The sequence below is a fragment of the Dendrobates tinctorius genome, unplaced genomic scaffold (assembly GCF_039654945.1).
Source record: "Dendrobates tinctorius isolate UK_male_01 unplaced genomic scaffold, ASM3965494v1 ptg000378l, whole genome shotgun sequence".
Taxonomy (NCBI): Eukaryota; Metazoa; Chordata; class Amphibia; order Anura; family Dendrobatidae; genus Dendrobates; species Dendrobates tinctorius.
The window spans coordinates 314612-333552 of record NW_027362044.1 but is presented as its reverse complement, the minus strand read 5'-3'; the positions used below and the strand labels follow the sequence as shown (position 1 = coordinate 333552).

The window sequence follows — 18941 nt, the reverse complement described above, 5'->3', positions numbered from 1 at the left end:
TGAGTCCACCGACGCATCAGAGAGGAAGGCCGCTGCCCCCTGAGCTGTAGAGAGGGAGGAAAGGATGTCCTGCCTTGGGACTTTATCCCTGATCTGTTCTTCCAGCTGGTCCAACCAAACCGTTAAGGACCTGGCAGTGCATGTGACCGCAATTGTTGGCCGTAGGGCTCCAGCTGCTGTTTCCCAAGTTCATTTAAGGAACACATCAGCCTTCCTATCCAGAGGGTCCCTTAGGCTACCAAGATCCTCGAAGGGTAGGGAAGTCTTTTTTTACATGCCTTCGCTATAGCCGCGTCCAATCTTGGTGCTTTGTCCCATGAGGATGAAGCTGCTTCATCAAATGGATACTTTTAAAAGCCTGAGGTAGGGAGCCCTTCCTCTCGGGTTTTTTCCATTCCCTTGTGATAAGGGCACTGACTTTATCTATCAGAGGGAATGACCTTCGATTTTTCCAGTCCAAACCCCGAAACATAGAGTCCTGTACAGACTTCTCGGTTGGGGTCACCTCAATCCCCATTGTAGTATTTACCGCCTTTACCAGATGATTAACCTGCTCCAGTGGAAAACAGGACTTGCCCGATCTGGCTTCAGAAGACGAGAAAGGTGATGAATCCGATTTTAGCTCCTGCGAATCACTATTGGAGACTAGAACCGGGGATTTAGGGGATTTTTCTCTAGACCCTGCCGGAGAAAGGGATCTAACCGAACCCCTGACTTCTTGTCTGACTATCTCCCTTATACTGGAGGTAAAGTCAGCTGTCTCTTCCGAGACCAGGCGATGAAAGCAGGGTCTACAGAGCTTCCTTCCCTGACTATCCAGGAGGGGGACTCCGCATTCGGCACACTCTCTGTGCTTGTTTTTCCCCGAGCACTTTTTCCCCTGGTAGAATGGGAGAGAGGGAACATAAGGGGAACAGATAATCACCCCGGTGAACTTTCTCGTAGCTCACTTACCCTGGCTTATAACAGCGCATTACCGGGTTCTGTGGGGGGTCCATCGGAGCCGCCAACCCCTTACGGCTCGTGGGCTTCTCAGGTCTCGCTTTCTGGGTGGACCTATGTTTCTCAGAGCGGCTGCTGCTACTAAATCGCTGCTCCGGTTTCTCTGAAGACTGAGGCTGCGTCTCCTCCAGAGGCTCTGGCTGCTCCTGCGATGCCATTATGGAATGACACAGGGCCAGAAGCAGCTCTCACTGTGACCTGAGCCCTTATGTAGCCACGGTACCGCCCCCTCTGGGGCTCTCAGGTGTCGTCCATCAGGCCCGCTGAGTACCTCTTTCCCTGCGCCCGGCACCCCCCCCCCCCCCCCCCCCCCCCGACCGCATCCCCGACCGGAGCTGGCGAGACGCGCATGCACATGCGCTACTCCCAGTTCCTCCGGAGGCGCACACCTGACGTCAGGGTCGCGAAGCAGAAGTAGACGCCTGGCAATAGTGCGGACATACCCAGGCCCGCGCATCCCCACCCCCCAACTCCACCAAGGGAAAGGACAGCGCCCCCCCCCCCCCGGGCCGGGCGAGGGGGAAAGGAAACAGGGCCTACTCACCCGGTACCGGCTCTTGGGCGTCTTGAAGTAGGCTCTCCCCCTGGAGGCTACTTCCACCTGGCACCGCCTGCACCAACAGTTCCCCTGCCGTGCAGCGCTTCCACAGCTCTGGTCAGGCCGAGGCAGGGGACCCCCGCTGCCTGAGTCAGCCGCCAGGCCTGGGCCTTCTTCCGTGATCTAAAGGTATGTCTGAAGGGATCCCCTGTCAGGGACAGGAAACCAACTGAGGAGGGAGAGAGGGCCGCCCTTTTTATGTCTGTAGGTTTCCTGTCCCCGAAGGGCTGATCCCCTCTCTCGTGGTGCTGTCATTGCGACTGAATAAATATGTTTTCTCTTCCTCCTTCATGTTGATGAAATCCGGGAAGAGATGTGAGAGACTCCTGAAGTGAGTGTCCCTCACTGCTGAGTATTTGGAGCAGTGTAGCAGGAAGTGGGTCTCATCCTTCAGGGCCTCCTGGTCACGGTGTTGGCACAGTCTTTCCTCCCTGGGCTTGTAGCTCTGCCTGTGTCGGCCGGATTCGATGGCCAGACTGTGGGCACTGAGTCTATACCGGCTCTGGATCTTGCGGTCTCTGGGGTCCGGGAGTTTCTCCAGATACGGGGCCAGTCTGTAGTCTCTCTGTAGACTCCGGTCATGGTCAGTTTCTGTGAGCTGATGATGTCGTTCTTCCAGTCACTTACATACCTCTCCTGGCCTTCGTCCACCATCTTCCTGATTACGGCAGGTTGTTGTGATTGGTGTTCTGGTCAGGTTGGGTTAGAATGGGCTGTTCCGAGGATCCTGGTTTTTTTGTTTCCCCTACATGTGTCAGGGCTTTATGGTGATGGGAGCTTGGATTGCTCCTACATAGGTGAGCCCGGAATGACAGTGGCCTCTTTAGAACCGTTAGGTGTAGAGGGAATCTGCCCAGCTCGGCCCGGCAAGCACTGTTGGAGGTGCTCCGTTGGACTTGGAGAAGGTGCTTGCAGAATTCCAGGTGGAATATTTCTGTTGGGCTTGAATCCCACCTTAACCAGTCTGGGTAGGTGTGAGGGCCCCAGACTTCACTGCCATACAGGAGAATTGGGGCGATGATAGTCAAAGATTTTTAACCAGACCCTCACTGGTGGCTTTAGATGGTAGAATTTCCTTCGGATGCCATAGAAGGTTTTGCATGCCTTGTCTTTCAGGGTCTCTATGGCTTGTTTGAAGCTCCCTGACCAGTGAATCTCTAGACACCCAGGTAGGTATATTTGTCTGTTCCTGTAAGGGCGCAGTTGTTGAGGACAAATGAAGGGTGCTGATCTGATTTTCTCTTTCTCTTCTGGAACACCATGATGTTGGTTTTCTTTAGGTTGACCGGAAGTGCCCAGGTGGAGCTGAATTTCTCTAAGATTTTAAGGTTGTCTTGGAGGCCTTTCTCGGTTGGTGACAGAAGCAGCAGGTCATCTGCATGCAGCAGGAATTTCACCTGCACGTCGTGGATGGTGAGACCTGGTGCTGTGGAAGATTCCAGAGCGGTAGCGTTGATGTAAATGTTGAAGAGCGTTGGGCTTAGGCTGCAGCCTTGTCTGACTCCCCGGCTCTGCTGGAAATAAGCCGTTCTTCTGCCGTTCACACTCACACTGCAGAGGTTCTCGGTGTAGGTCTTTCCTCCTATTCCGCTCTCCAGCAGTTTCAGGAATAAGCCTGGGTGCCACACTGAATCAAAGGCCTTTTTAAAGTCCACGAAACAGACGTATATCTTCCCCTTCTTTGTATTGTGGACGTGGCTCTGAATGAGGCTGTGCAGGGTGTAGATGTGGTCGGTAGTGCGGTGGTTTGGCATGAACCCTGCTTGGCTCTTTCTGACGTTGTGCTCAGTGAGGAAACTGAGGATCCTCTTGTTCAGGATGCTGTTGAACAGTTTTCCCAGGTTGCTGCTGACACATATTCCTCTGTAGTTGGCAGGGTCGTACCTATCCCCATTCTTGTGGATGGGTGTGATGAGTCCTTGGTTCTAGGTACGGTGGAAGTAGCCGGCACAATATTGAAGAGTTTAACCATTGCTGCCTGTATTTCTGGTGGGCTGTACTTCAGCATTTCTGGTAGGATTCCATCCAGGCCACCGGCTTTTCTACATCTACCTATAAGAGCATCTCACCTATAACTATACTATCCCCCGATGCAGCAAAGCATCTCACCTATAACTCTATACTATCCCCCGGTGCAGTAGAGCTTCTCACCTATAACTCTATACTATCCCCCTGCCCCGCAGAGCATCTCACCTATAACTCTATACTATCCCCCGGTCCTGCAGAGCATCTCACCTATAACTCTATACTATCCCCCTGCCCCGCAGAGCATCTCACCTATAACTCTATCCTATCCCCCGGTCCTGCAGAGCTTCTCACCTTTAACTCTATACTATCCCCCGGTCCTGCAGAGCATCTCACCTATAACTCTATACTATCCCCCTGCCTCGCAGAGCATCTCACCTATAACTCTATACTATCCCCCTGTCCTGCAGAGCATCTCACCTATAACTCTATACTATCCCCCTGCCCTGCAGAGCATCTCACCTATAACTCTATACTATCCCCCTGTCCAGCAGAGCATCTCACCTTTAACTCTATACTATCCCCCGGTCCTGCAGAGCATCTCACCTATAACTCTATACTATCCCCCTGCCTCGCAGAGCATCTCACCTATAGCTCTATACTATCCCCCTGTCCTGCAGAGCATCTCACCTATAACTCTATACTATCCCCCTGCCCTGCAGAGCATCTCACCTATAACTCTATACTATCCCCCTGTCCAGCAGAGCATCTCACCTATACCTGTATAGAATCCCCCTGCCCAGCAGAGCATCTCACCTATAACTTTCTACTGTTTACCTGTGGGTATTCATGTCTGTGGACATTTTTCCCTTATTATGTGAACATCCTCACCTTGCACCTCAAATATCATGGCTCTGAAACTTTGTGATGCTGCAATTGGCAATTTTCCCTGTGGGCATTTTCTGGTCACCGGCTAAACCATCTTCCGTGTGGAGAAGTCTGTGCAGAAGTCGTCTTGACGGAAGAATCGCGGCCAAGAAAACAGACCTTCTTCACCAGGTGTGTATGAGTAATTAATTTTCTCGAGGGGCCACTTGAGAGAACATTACTGTTGTGGAGGCCGAACCAATGGACTGATATTGGTATAGGATTTTGGAGCTGGAAATACCCGTTTAAGTATTCTGACACCCTCTGTATACTATATGTGGTCCCTGACCCAGCCTCCTGAATACGTCGTGGTCCCTCACCCAGCCTCCTGAATACGCCGTGGTCCCTCACCCAGCCTCCTGAATACGCCGTGGTCCCTCACCCAGCCTCCTGAATACGCCGTGGTCCCTCACCCAGCCTCCTGCATACGCCGTGGTCCCTCACCCAGCCTCCTGCATACGCCGTGGTCCCTCACCCAGCCTCCTGCATACGCCGTGGTCCCTCACCCAGCCTCCTGCATACGCCGTGGTCCCTCACCCAGCCTCCTGCATACGCCGTGGTCCCTCACCCAGCCTCCTGCATACGCCGTGGTCCCTCACCCAGCCTCCTGCATACGCCGTGGTCCCTCACCCAGCCTCCTTAATACGCCGTGGTCCCTCACCCAGCCTCCTGAATACGCCGTGGTCCCTCACCCAGCCTCCTGAATACGCCGTGGTCCCTCACCCAGCCTCCTGAATACGCCGTGGTCCCTCACCCAGCCTCCTGAATACGCCGTGGTCCCTCACCCAGCCTCCTGAATACGCCGTGGTCCCTCACCCAGCCTCCTGCATACGCCGTGGTCCCTCACCCAGCCTCCTGCATACGCCGTGGTCCCTCACCCAGCCTCCTGCATACGCCGTGGTCCCTCACACAGCCTCCTGAATATGCCGTGGTCCCTTACACAGCCTCCTGAATACGCCGTGGTCCCTCACACAGCCTCCCTATATACATGCAAACATCCCATTCACATATAAAAGAAATAAAAACCCTTGTTCCCGTTCACCCCATCATCATATCTACTGTCTCCCACTGATTGGTGGAAGAAGGAGCTGGTGGCCCCCTATACAGATGTATTCACTGCCGTGTGCATCCTGAGGATGTGGACAGCGGTGACATCAGGAAACAGGCAGGGGCATGGTGCAGCCCGTGGACCACTGTTTTCAACCCTCCAGCTATATTGCTCCGTGGACCAAACTGTAACAACCAGAGAGCTAGATGTGGCCCAAGACCACACTCTTCCCAGCTCTGGTCTACTTGGATACTAGGGGCAGGTAATGTCAGCTTGTCTCTGGACTGAGGAGGAAAATGTGCAATTTTCAGCTGTAACAGAAGCAGATTGTTCCTGAAGGGCTAGAGAGCTGTACAGTGAGGGTCTGCAAGAGCAGTGACACAGGGTGGAGGGTCCTACAAGTTCAGGGCTGCACTTCAGCAAATGGAGATTGGTATCGATCAGGATTAATGGTGTCCTCAGTGCTGAGAAATCCCAGCAGACCCGGACTGTCGCGATCAGGGGTATGACCTTTGGCCGGCACACGGCTATCACATGTGCAGGGGGCTTATCTTAGTTATCCCACCTCTGCCAACTATGTGATAAAAGCAGCAAGCTAGTCTTGCCCTAACAATTTACCGCAGGCGTTTATTGCAGTTATCCCACTGCTGCCACAATATGTCACGAACTGCAGGGATTTAGGGTTAGGATTTATGCAGGGATTTTCGATTCCGCTTTGGAACTTGCAGCTCTCCGGCGCCCCCTTTACCCTCAGGTCAGTCAGGGAACTGCACCTAGGATATTTAGTCGCTGGACGGGCCACTTGTTGTCCACTGGCTATTAGGCAGGCCGCAGCGAGTGAATTATAAAGGCTCTGGCCGCAGCCAGACAATCGGCTTATAAAACCCCTTCCGTCACTGCCAGCTAGCCCAGAGCACACTTCGCTGCCACCAGCTTCCGATTTCTCTCTCAATATTTAAATTAATAAAGGGGTACGAAGCCAACCCAAATTAGTAGCGTAATTACTTCAGGCACGTAAAAGTTCGGTATAGAACATGGACACGGAACTAATAATTTTATATTTTACTCCCAAAAGATAGGCAGTGTTTACAGAAGGTATAAAAATATTTTACAATATGAGACAATTAAAATATGTACAAAGCGAATACAAATAAAAGGGGATTAAGAGAAGAAATAAACTCGCGTATTGCTTAGATCATCGTAAGCAAAACCATGCTGGTGGGAGGAGCCAGACATCACAATGCATTGAGGGGTCTGGCTGCAGCAGTTTCCCAGGCATGAAGAGACTGCAGACTGAGGGACTGTACCTTATACCCCTGGGCTTGTGACATGACTAAAGGGTCTGGCTAGTGGCAGTCCTCCCCCTGCTTTCAGAGTTACCATCTGGCTGAGAAAACTATAATAATAATATCTCGCAGAGGGTACCTCGTATAGAAATGCACATAGTATCTTATTCAGCTTGTCGCTGGCGTTCATTCAAAACCAAACACAAAGCATCGGGCTGCCCCAGCTGCGCAGGAATCCACTTCTCGGATTACTCTAAAGTTAGACTTTGGAAAAACACAGGCTAAATAATCTCGTCGAATGTCCCGGATATGTAGTATTCATATTGAGGGAGAAGACGGGCAGTAATGGGATACTCATGAGGGAGGCGACGGGCGGTCACCAGATACTGATGAGCGAGGTGATGGGCGGTCACCAGATACTGATGAGCGAGGTGATGGGTGGTCACCAGATACTGATGAGCGAGGTGATGGGTGGTCACCAGATACTGATGAGGAAGGCTACGAGCAGTCATCAGACACTGATGAGGGAGGCTACGAAAGGTCACCAGACACTGATAAGGGAGGTCAACAGATACCTTTTGGGATTTACATTACTTCAGACATAACCTGCTTCTCAAAACTGCGAAAAGGCGCTCTTGTACTTGTCGCAAGGTTTATCTTGTGACCACCCCCCTCCTGGGTGGGGTGATTCTGCTGAGTGATTAAGGGTTGATAACGACGTGTCTCTCATTTCAGCACCTGGAAATAAACCTGAATTATATGAGGTAAGTTTGCTGCTTATACCAGGCCCCTGTCCTGCACTTGGGAGGCCTTGTTAGTAATTGCATCCATACTTGGGGTGGCGGCCTATTATCTGTAAAGTGCAGAACTACTGTGGGCAGGGAGTCATGGAGAGAGATCTAATGAGTATATCCTTGCTGAATACTGCCGTGAGCTGGTCTAGGCCTCTGTAGTCTGCAGTGTATTATGTGGGCTCTGGATCTCTGCCACAATATCCTATTCATTGCTTCGGTGGCTCTCTGCCTCCGTCCCCCTGTGAGATGTGGGGGTTAAGAGTCTTGGCCCTTATACCCTGTGTGTGTTGTGGTGGCGCTTGCGAGGGTGTTGTGGGGGTTCCAAGTCTCGGACCCCTGTCCCCCTGTGAGGTGTTGTGGGCGTTCTGAGTCTCGGACCCCTGTCCCACTGTGAGATGTTGTGGTGGCCCCTGCGGGATGTTGTAGGGGTTCTGAATCTCGGCCCTTGTACCCTGCTGGATGTTGTGGGGGTTCCAAGTCTCGGACCCCTGTCCCCTTGTGAGGTGTTGTGGTGGTCCCTGTGGGGTGTTGTGAGGGTTCTGAGCCTCTGCCCTTGTACCCTGTGTTTTTTGTGGGGGTTCTGAGTCTCAGCCCCTGTCCCCCCGTGGGGTGTTGCAGGGGTTCTGAGTTTCGGTCCTTGCACCCTCTGGATGTTTTAGGGTTTCTGAGTCTCGTCCCCTGTCTTCCTGTGAGGTGTTGTGGCCACTCTGGGGTGCTTTAGAGGTTCTGAGTCTCTCGGCCCCTATCCCTCTGAGGTGTTGTGGAGGTTCTGAGTCTTGGCCCCTGTGAGGATATGTGGCGGCCCCTCTGGGGTGCTGTAGGGGTTCTGAGTCTCGACCCCTGTCCCCACAACAACACCTCACAGGGGGACAGGAGCCAAGACTCAGAACCCCTACAGCACCCCACAGGGGCTGCCACATCACCTGACAGGGGGACAGGGGCCGAGACTCAGAACCCCTACAACACCCCACAGGGGCTGCCACATCTCCTGACAGGGGGACAGGGGCCGAGACTCAGAACCCCTACAGCACCCCACAGGGGCTGCCACATCACCTGACAGGGGCCGAGACTCCGAACCTCCACAACACATCACAGAGGGACAGGGGCCGAGACTCAACACCCCATAGGGGCCGCCACATAACCTCACAGGGGGACAGGGGCCGAGACTCAGAACCCCTACAACAACACCTCACAGGGGGGTTCTGAGTCTCGGCCCCTGTCTCCCTGTGAAGTGATGTGGTGGCCCCTTCGGGGTGTTGCAGAGGTTCTGAGTCTCGGCCCTTGTACCCTGTGGGTGTTGTGGGGGGTTCTGAGTGTTGGCCACTTTCCTCTGCAGGATGTGTATAATGCTCTTCTCTGGATCTCTTGCAGGAGGTGAAGCTGTACAAGAACGCCCGGGAGAGAGAGAAGTAAGACCATGTGAGACTGTGTGGCCCTCTGCACCTCAGTATGAGGCTTATGATGGGCCCGAGCCCAGATGATGATGAGCTTGTAATGTGAATTGTCACGAAGTGTAAATAAGTGGGGCGAGCATTAGCCGACGACCCTGCGCTGATCACTAGTAAGAGTTCTCTGTGTCAGGCAGCAGGTGCAAGCACAAATACTTCGGTATACTGCATAATAAGACGTAAGGATGTACTGTCAATGGTTGCAACCTGCGCAGCTGCTCTGGGACCCAGGAGTCATAGGGGGCACAGAGCCGCTCAGTTCTGGGCCAAACCTTACCTTGTCTTCACAATTTCAGCTGCGTCCACATCCTCAGGATGCCGACACCGATGAATAGGAATGGTGGTGGCCCCTGCTGGGTGATGAGCGCCTGTTCTGAGTCTTGGCCCCTATCGCCCTGTGAAGTGTTGTGGTGTGGGGGTTCTGAGCCTTGGCCCCTATCGCCCTGTGAGGTGTTGTGGTGTGGTGGTTCTGAGTCTCAGCTATTATCCCCTGTGAGGTGTTGTAGGGGTTCTGAGTCTCGGCCCTTGTACCCTGAGCGTGTTGTGTGGGTTCTGAGTCTCGGCCACTGTCCTCTTGCAGAGCGTTTTGGGGCTCAGGGAGCCGAGAGCGCTGGTGAGTGTGAGACACTGGCATGGACCCTACATTACACCTGTGGCGTGGATTCTCACTAACGACACTGCACAGCAGCGCACCGGAGCAAGGGAAGGAGTGCTTTTCTTTAGGTCACTAATTATGTGGGCCATCTTACAAAGTGGCAGGCGTTATGGGAGGCTGTGAATGCCCCCATACTGAGTGGTGTGCTGTGATGTCCCCATTTTATGTGGTAAGGCTGTCTGTATAGGGGGGAAGGATTCACGGGGGGGATACCATACTAAGAGTGTGTGGGTATTTTTGGGAGCATCATACCATAAAATTGTCATAAAAGGGCTTATTGCTGGCTAGAACTAGGAATGAGCCAACACTAAAATGCTCAGGTGCTTGTTGCTTGAACCGAGCAATTCGGAATACTCAGATGCTCGTTTTGAGTAACAAGTATAATGGGAGTCAATGGTAAAGCCAAGCTTTTTTCCGGTAGACTCTACAAAGTGGTCTGGAGGGGAGTAAAAATGTTCCGATGGATGGGAAAAGTGACGAATGGAAGGAGAACAACATGGGGAAGACACCTGGAAGCATCTCTGACCCCCAGATCGCTGATGATTGCAATGGGGTAACACTTTTACTCCACTTTAAGGACTGACAAGAACACATTCCAAATCCATGAGAAATTGGGAGTTTACAGGAAAAAAAAATGTTAAGAAACATTCTTTTCCCGTCTCCCATGACGGCACACATGAGAGAGGGGATCCACCCAGTCAGGACAGGAACCCTACTGAAGATAAAAGGGCGGTACCTCTCCCTCGCTTCAATTGGGTTTCCTGTCCTGACAGGGACCCGTGCTGAAGACAGCAGGTCACACTTACCTTCCCCTCTCCCGTGCCGGCGTAGAAGATCAGGCTGGGCTCCTGAGCGCTGGGCGTCGGGATGGAGGAAGCTCCATCCGCGGGTCCTCCGGGGCTCCGCGTCCGAGCGGGCGCAGGAACAGCACGGCGGGGGTCCTGGGGCTCTGCCGTGGCTGCCGCGCCGCCCTCTCCCCCTCTGCCGGTGATCCCTACTCTGGAGCAGCTCAGGAGCGCTGAGGGAGCAGCCGCTTCCGGGTCGCGCTCCTCTGACGTCACGCGCAGGGCACGCTGGGGAAGGGGCGTGCCCGCGTGACGTCGGAGGCGGCGCCGACAGTCCAAGATGGCGGCGCCCATGGTGAAGAACGCCGATCGGTGGAGAGAGATCCCGGCGGTATGGCGGGAGGGGCTGTGGGGGTAACCGGAGGAGGCGGAGAGTGCAGTGGATCCCCCTTACATAAGGGGGATGACCACAGAAGACGCACTCATGCCCAAGGCTTCAGAATGGAAGTGGGGCAAGACGAGCAGCGTCAGCAGCAGCGACAGCAGCAGTGTCAGCAGCAAGACCTCTCGCCAGATGCCAGGCCGAGCCGCCAACATACCAGAAGCAGTCGCTCAAGTGGTGGGAGCGGCAGTCATAAGCGCAATCGGCATGACTCTGGGACGTCCAGGAGAAACGTCACGAGTGCATCTGAGGAGCCTCCGAGATCGGTACCCCTGATTGACAGCGGTGGTGAGTGATCTACGTGAATGTCACCCTTATGGTAATGGGGTTCCATTTTTTCTGTTTGATCACTAGGGGGCGAGGAAGGCCAGCAGCAAAACCAAAAATAGAGAATGCGCCCTATGTAAAAACCCGCTGGCAGATCAGTGGCAGAAAGATCTCTGCGCTGACTGTATTACCAGGACTATACAGGAGGAGACCCCTGATTTGGTGACTAGTCTGAAGGAGTTAATACATCAGGAGGTGAAAGGTTCCCTAAAGGCGGCCCTTAAAAAGAAAAGAAACCGTAGAAGGAGCTCCGATTCAGAGGCCTCGCCAAAGCAGAAGGGGCGGGATAGATCTTTGTCCCCCTCCACCTCCTCTTCCTCCATGCAGTCCTCAGAATCCTCGGACAGCGATATAGGCGGCCGTCCATGTTTTCCAACGGAGGACGTAGAAAAACTGGTCAAGGCCATTAGAGCTACAATGGGCCTTAAAGAAGAAAAAACTCCCAAATCATTAGAGGATGTAATGTTTGGAGGACTGGAGGAAAAGCGAAAGCGTACCTTCCCTGTAAATGATAAAATAAAAGCGCTAATTGACAGGGAATGGAAAAAGACAGAGCGGTCAGGGGGCTTACCTTCCACATCAAAGAGGAGGTACCCCTTTGACCAGAAGGACTCAGAAAACTGGGAAAAAGTCCCAAAAATTGATGGGGCTGTAGCAGGTATCCCTACCATTAGAAGATTCTGGCGTGTTGAAAGACCCGCTTGATAAGAAGGCAGATGGGTTTCTGAAGCACATCTGGGAAGCTTCAGCAGGGGGATTGAAGCCAGCAATAGCCGGTACCTGTACCGCTCGTGCCCTCATGGTCTGGCTGCAACAAATAGAGGACCAGATCAAGGATAGAGTTCCTAGAGACGAAATTCTAGCTAATCTGACACTGGTGCACGGAGCAGCAGCTTTCCTGGCCGATTCCTCTGCAGACTCCGCAAGATTGACAGCTAGAGCAGCAAGCCTGTCAAATGCGGCAAGACGAGCCCTGTGGCTTAAAGGGTGTCCCGGAGATTTACCCTCTAAGCACAAGTTATGTTCCATTCCATGCGATGGCCAATTCCTCTTCGGGAAAAAACTAGAATAGATTTTGGAGCATGCGGGGGATAGGAAGAAAAACTTTCCCCGATTTCCGGGAGAACCTAAGAAGCAGCCCTTTCGGAGGAGGAGATTTAACAGGGGTCGTCCCCCGGGAGATAGAAAAAGCTGGGACTTTAAAGAAAAAAGAGGATCGGGCTATATGTTTAAAGGGCCCTCCACTTCCTCCAAAAAATCTCCCCAATGACATTGGGCCGGAGGTAGGGGGAAGGCTTTCTCTCTTCCTTTCCGCCTGGGCAATTATCTCCCCCAGTACATGGGTCCTAAATATAATCAAGGACGGCTTAAAAATAAAATTCATCCGACCGCCCAGGCATACCTTCATAATAACACCCAGAAGGAAAGCCCAAGAGCAACAGCTGGCCCTGGAGACGGAAGTCTTGGGACTAGTGGAAAAACAAGTCCTACAGGATGTCCCAGCGCAAGAAGAAGGAAGGGGGTTCTACTCCCCCCTCTTCTTAATACAAAAACCAGACGGCTCTTGGGGAACCATTGTCAACCTGAGGAGACTCAATCAGTGGATAGACAATTGCTCCTTCAAAATGGAGTCAATCAACACGGCCACAAAGATCCTGTTCCAGCATTGCCTCATGGCAGTGATAGACTTAAAAGATGCCTACTATCACATCCCAATCCATCGGGAGTATCAGAGATATTTGAGAGTAGCGCTCTATATCCAGGGGCAGGTGAGACACTACCAGTACGCAGCCCTTCCGTTTGGCCTGTCTACAGCCCCCAGGGTATTCACCAAAGTGATGGCCGAAGTAATGTCCTTTCTGCGATCCAGGGACATAGTGATCGTCCCATACTTAGACGACTTTCTGGTAATAGGGAGGTCGGAATCCCACTGTACACTTGAAGTGAAGGAAGTAATAGCAATTCTAGTAGGACTAGGATGGATAGTAAACATCCCCAAGTCAAGGATAACCCCAGTAAAAGAGCAATCCTTCCTAGGGTTGATATTGGACTCCGAGCAACAACGCTGCCTCCTACCAGAGAGGAAAGTGACCAAGATAAGAGGCCTAGCTCGCACAGCAATACAAAGGCCAAATATGACACTGAGGAACGCAATGTCCCTTTTAGGCTCACTGACATCATGTATACCCGCAGTAACATGGGCGCAGTACCACTTAAGGCAACTACAGTGGGAAGTCCTGTCTGCGCAGAAACAATTAAAAGGGCATTTAGAAGGCAAACTATGTCTCTCAGTGGCTGTAAGAGATTCCCTGCTCTGGTGGACTGTAGAAAAGAATCTAACAGCTGGTGTCCCGTGGCAAAAACCAGTCGAGGACATCATTACGACAGACGCGAGTGCCACAGGGTGGGGAGCACACCTGAGATCCCATACAATACAGGGGACCTGGTCCTCACTAGAAAGCGATCAGAATTCAAATGTAAAAGAACTATGGGCAGTGGAAAAAGCCGTGAAACATTTCCTTCCCTTACTTCAGGGCCGCCACACCCGGGTCATGACGGACAATCAGGCAGTAGTAGCCTACATCAATCATCAGGGGGGAACGAGATCTCGGGGCCTCATGCAAATATCAGATCTACTCTTCCAGCTAGCAGAACAACATCTGTTATCCATCACAGCATTGCACATAAAGGGGGCAGAAAATATACAAGCAGACTTCCTGAGTCGCAGGCATCTAAGACAAGGGGAATGGTCCCTAAACTCCCGAGTCTTCCAACAAATAGTTCAGGCCTGGGGCAGACCAGAAATAGACCTGTTCGCTACCGCACACAACCGGAAGGTCAGGAAGTTCTGCTCGCTAAATCCAAGGGAAAACCCCTTCGCAGTAGATGCCCTACAAATACCCTGGAAGTTCATCCTGGCCTATGCATTCCCCCCGATAACAATGATCCCAGTAGTAGTCAGGAAAATCAGGGAGGATCGGGCAAGAATAATTCTTATAGCTCCCTTTTGGCCGAGAAGGCCTTGGTTCTCCCTTCTGAGGCTCATGTCAGTGACAGATCCATGGATACTACCAGAGATTCCAGACCTGCTTTCCCAGGGACCAGTGGTCCACTCTCAGGTGAAGGGCTTCCATCTAGCAGCCTGGAATTTGAGAGGGCGCTACTGAGTCGCCAGGGTTTCTCTCCAGGGTTAGTCTCCACCCTGTTGAAAAGTAGGAAACCAATAACATCCCAAATCTACGGTAGAACGTGGAAAAAGTTCCTAGACTTCCTGGGGGAACCTTTAGGGGATGTAGCTCCAGTGGGACCTATCCTAGAGTTCTTACAGTCGAGGCTGCAACTAGGGTTAGCCACTAACACACTCAAAGTCCAAGTCTCAGCTTTGGGGGCCCTATATAACTGCAATTTAGCAGCCAATAGGTGGGTGTCCCGGTTCATTAAGTCCTGTGGCAGGTCAAGGCCGGTCATTATCCCAAAGATACCACCCTGGGACCTGAACCTAGTTTTGGAAGCTTTAACCAAAGATCCCTTCGAACCACTACTAGAGCTGTCACCAAAGCTACTTAAACTTAAAACGGTCTTACTGGTAGCCTTAACGTCAGCCCGAAGAGTCAGCGACCTACAAGCTCTGTCTATATGTCCTCCTTATACACAGATCTTGGATGACCGAGTGGTTCTAAGACCAGACCCGGCCTATCTCCCCAAGGTAGTCCAAAAGTTTCATAGGACTCAGGAGATCTCCTTGCCGTTGTTCTGTAACAATCCCAGAAACCCGGGGGAGCAAAAGTTCCATACATTAGATGTAAGAAGAGCCATAATACAATATATGTCAATAACTAGTCAGTGGAGGAAAGATCAGTCCCTTTTTGTAGCCTTTCAGGGTAGTAGAAAGGGGCACGGGGTAGCTAAAAGTACCATTGCCAGATGGATCAGGGAGGCCATTATGTTATCCTACTCCGCAAGTGGCGCTCCGGTTCCAGAAGGCATCAAGGCTCACTCCACCAGAGCCGTGGCTACCTCCTGGGCAGAGAAGGCTGAGGTATCGATTGAGCAAATTTGTAAAGCCGCTACTTGGTCCTCACCTTCCACCTTTTTTAAACACTACCGACTTGATCTGTCTTCCTCTACTGACCTAACCTTTGGTAGAAGGGTGCTGCAAGCGGTGGTCCCTCCCTAAGGTGTCTTATTCTACAAAAGTCTCTCATGTGTGCCGTCATGGGAGACGGGAAAACACCAAGGTTACTTACCGGTAGCCGGTTTTTCCGGAGCCCATGACGGCACCTGTATATTCCCCCCCCCTTTTCACTCGTTTGGTGTGCACTATAGTTTGGGTGTTTCTTTAGTTAGATATAATGTGGTGATAGTTTTACCATGTGTACTAACCCGGGGGGCCTCTCATGCTCTGTAAACCAACTGAAGCGAGGGAGGGGTACCGCCCTTTTATCTTCAGTAGGGTTCCTGTCCTGACTGGGCGGATCCCCTCTCTCATGTGTGCCGTCATGGGCTCCGGAAAAACCGGCTACCGGTAAGTAACCTTGGTGTTTCCTCGATAGTGGCTTGTATATAAGGCAAAATTGAAAAAGGATTTAAAAAGGGGGCGTGGCTATGTAGCGGCGGAGAGAGGACGCGTTCAAGGAGAGCTCCTCACATTCTGACATCAATCCTGTTAGCGGACCCGTGGTACCGAGGCAGACTTGCCGGTATCGGACCCCCTGACCTGTGGTGCACCTCGGGACCCCCGCGGGAGGCCGAATTTCGGTGGGCTGACGGCGGTGAAAGCCGGGGCAGCCGGCGGTGCCTGCACGAGGCAGCGGCCATTTTCAGAAGTTCGCGCTCTGGCTGTGAGAGACACGGCACTGGCTCCCTCCTCGCAGCGCTGACAGGACGGTGAGCACATATCCTGTGGATTTGAAGGGGAGTAGCGGTGAGTGCTCTGCAAGATTGGGCCCCGCATTCCCCTCTGCTAAATTGCCCAGCTAGTCAGTGTTATTACTGCAGGGTCCTTTAGACTCATCCCTGGCTGCTGTCTCTGAGCGCACTGCAGATCCCTCCCCAGCCATAGGGCCTCTCGGTTACTCCTCAGAGCCGAGTTTCATTCTCCTGTGTGGCCCTTCTGCTTTGTGCCGCCCTTGGGACGCTTATCATATTATAGTACTGCTGTGCATAACTTGGACCTGGGGGTCCCCTGGACACACCATTTCTGCTACCCGGCTGTGTCATATTGCTATTGAGAATGAACCGCTCCAAGGGGGCAGGAGCAGCGGAAAAATTTAAAGAATTCACTAGACCTGACCACTCTGATACTAACCGGTCCCTCAGAAATAACCCCTCACAGACTCAGCGTAAAAACCGTCCTTCTGAGGGTGAAGCAGGAGGAATTAACCCTCAAGCAGGCATCTGAGCAACTGATGCAGGCCATCTCCTTAACTAGGACGTCACTGACGGGGAAAATAGAGGACGTGTATACCAAGGTGGGGAGTCTTCTGCAAGATATGCAGGCCATGAGAGGGTGTATTACGGAGGTGGAGACAAGGGTGTCCAAGGTAGAAGACACCATTGCACCCATGGAAGCCAAGCTTGCGAAAGCGGCGGGCTCGTTGAACGCATGGAGGCAAAAAGCAGACGACCGAGTTATTGGTCTGCCGGAACGCTCGGAAGGTCAACATCTGGAACAGTTTCTAGAAGATTGGCTCAAAACTTCTCTGGGAGACGAATTCTCCCAAACATTTGCTGTGGAAAGGGCTCATAGGATTCCTACAAGACCTCTTCCTCCTGAAGCCCCACCTAGACCTTTTTTGGCGCGTCTCCTCAACTGCAGGGACAGAGATGTGATCCTACGTCTGGCTCGACAGAAAAGTCCCATCAAGTTCAACAATGCCACGGTCTCAATTTTTCCGGATTTTTCCATGGATCTCCAGAAACAACGAGCACAATTCATGGAAATCAAGTAGCGGCTCCAGGAGAGGAATGTTGTGTACTCAATGATCTATCCGGCCAGGCTTTGGGTGGTCCACGAGGGTTCTTCTATAATTTTTACAGATCCGGCGGAGGCAGCTGAGTGGTTGCGGTCCCACAAAGGGTCTGCTGCGAAGGAATCCTAATGTTTTTTACTGTTAATCAGAATCCTTTTTTTCTTTTTCTTTATTATTGACGGTCTGATTGGAGCTTTTTCCACGGGCGTCCGGAATACCAACAACACCGGACACTGAGCCCAGTGATGGTATCTCCATGTTTATTTCGTGATGGGAGAGCAGGACTTTGCTCCCGTACTGTTTACTTTTCCACTTTGATGTTTTTTTTGTAGTGGTTTTATTTGTTCTCTAGATATAATTCGCAGCCAACAGCAATTTCAGTTTATGTGTGGTGTCTCTAAATTTTACTCGGATATTGATGTAGGCCATGTCCAGCGGAGTAAATATGGGGTCTGAAATTATATTTATGACATGGAATGTGAGAGGTATAAAAACCCCCCCGGAAAAAGATCAAAGTTTTCTCGCAGATTAGACATTACCGCCCTCATATTGTGGCCTTGGTGGAGACGCATCTGACCAGGGATACAGCCCAGTGCGTGCAGAAGCCCTGGGTACAATGGTCTGTTCACGCATTCCATACAAGTTACTCAAGGGGGTCTCGCTGCTGGTACACAGACATGTTAGATGGGAAGCCAGGGTGACCCAGAGGGATCCTGAGGGTCGTTTTGTCTTCGTATATGCATTGATAAATACCAGGGAATATGTAATTGTATGTGTTTATAATCCACCCCCGGCTAATATGTCCATTCTTCAGAAGGCGATGAGCTTCGCCCTAAATTATCCGCACGCAGATGTTAATCTGTATGGGGGACTTTAATATGGTTATGAACAATTGTCTTGATAAATTGAGATTGGATGATTGAGTAGCTGGGGGGGCTCCTTCGCCGACAACAACCCAAATGTCGTTGTTTATGGAGGGTAGTGGGTGGTTAGATTTGTGGAGAGTGCGGCACCCTGAGTTGAGAGAGTATAACTGCCACTCATCCACTAAGCGCTCCCTAACGCATATAGATTACATATTCGGAACCAGCAGTCTGGCGATGTGGGTGGATAGTGTGGAGCATGGTAGTAGAGGGATCTCAGACCATAGCGCGGTCATCCTCCGACTCAAGTACGGGCAATTAAATAACAGGATGGCTTGGAAGTTGGACCCTTTCTGGCTGAAATTGATAGTAACTCCCGATAGAACAAAATTTGATCAATTGCATTGTTTCATTTTGTCCCATCAGGAACCTCAGGATATTAATTTATTTTGGGATGCCCTTAAGGCATATCTGAGGGGCTGCTTGTCCTCCACAATCTCTTATATTAAGCGGGTAACCTCAAGAAAGGATGGGGTGGTGGAACAGCGATTGAAGGATTCAGAGGCTGCATACATATCTAACCAAACTAATGGCAATAGGATTGAATGGTTGGCTGCCCAGCGATTATACACCCAGCACATAGACACTAAGTCTAAGCGCAAATTATTTTTTGCTCGCCAATCCTATTTTGAACTGGGAAACCAAGCAAGTAAACTTTTGGCCTATCTGGTGCGCCAACATAATACTTCTAATACAATATTGCAGATTCGTAAGTCGGATGATTCGTTGGTGTCTTCAACTGAGGAGATTCTTGGCTGCTTTTGTAATT

The 18941-nt window shown here is 51.7% G+C and overlaps 1 protein-coding gene across 1 annotated transcript in view; it reads left to right on the top strand.

Moving 5' to 3' along the window:
- VPS28 (VPS28 subunit of ESCRT-I) overlaps positions 1 to 18941 on the top strand; it is a 55683-nt gene that overhangs the window by 20612 nt on the left and 16130 nt on the right. The window contains exons 4-5 of the mRNA XM_073563107.1: positions 7562 to 7590; positions 8992 to 9029. Coding sequence (XP_073419208.1) covers positions 7562 to 7590; positions 8992 to 9029 — 67 coding nt within the window. The remainder of the gene's footprint in view (positions 1 to 7561; positions 7591 to 8991; positions 9030 to 18941) is intronic.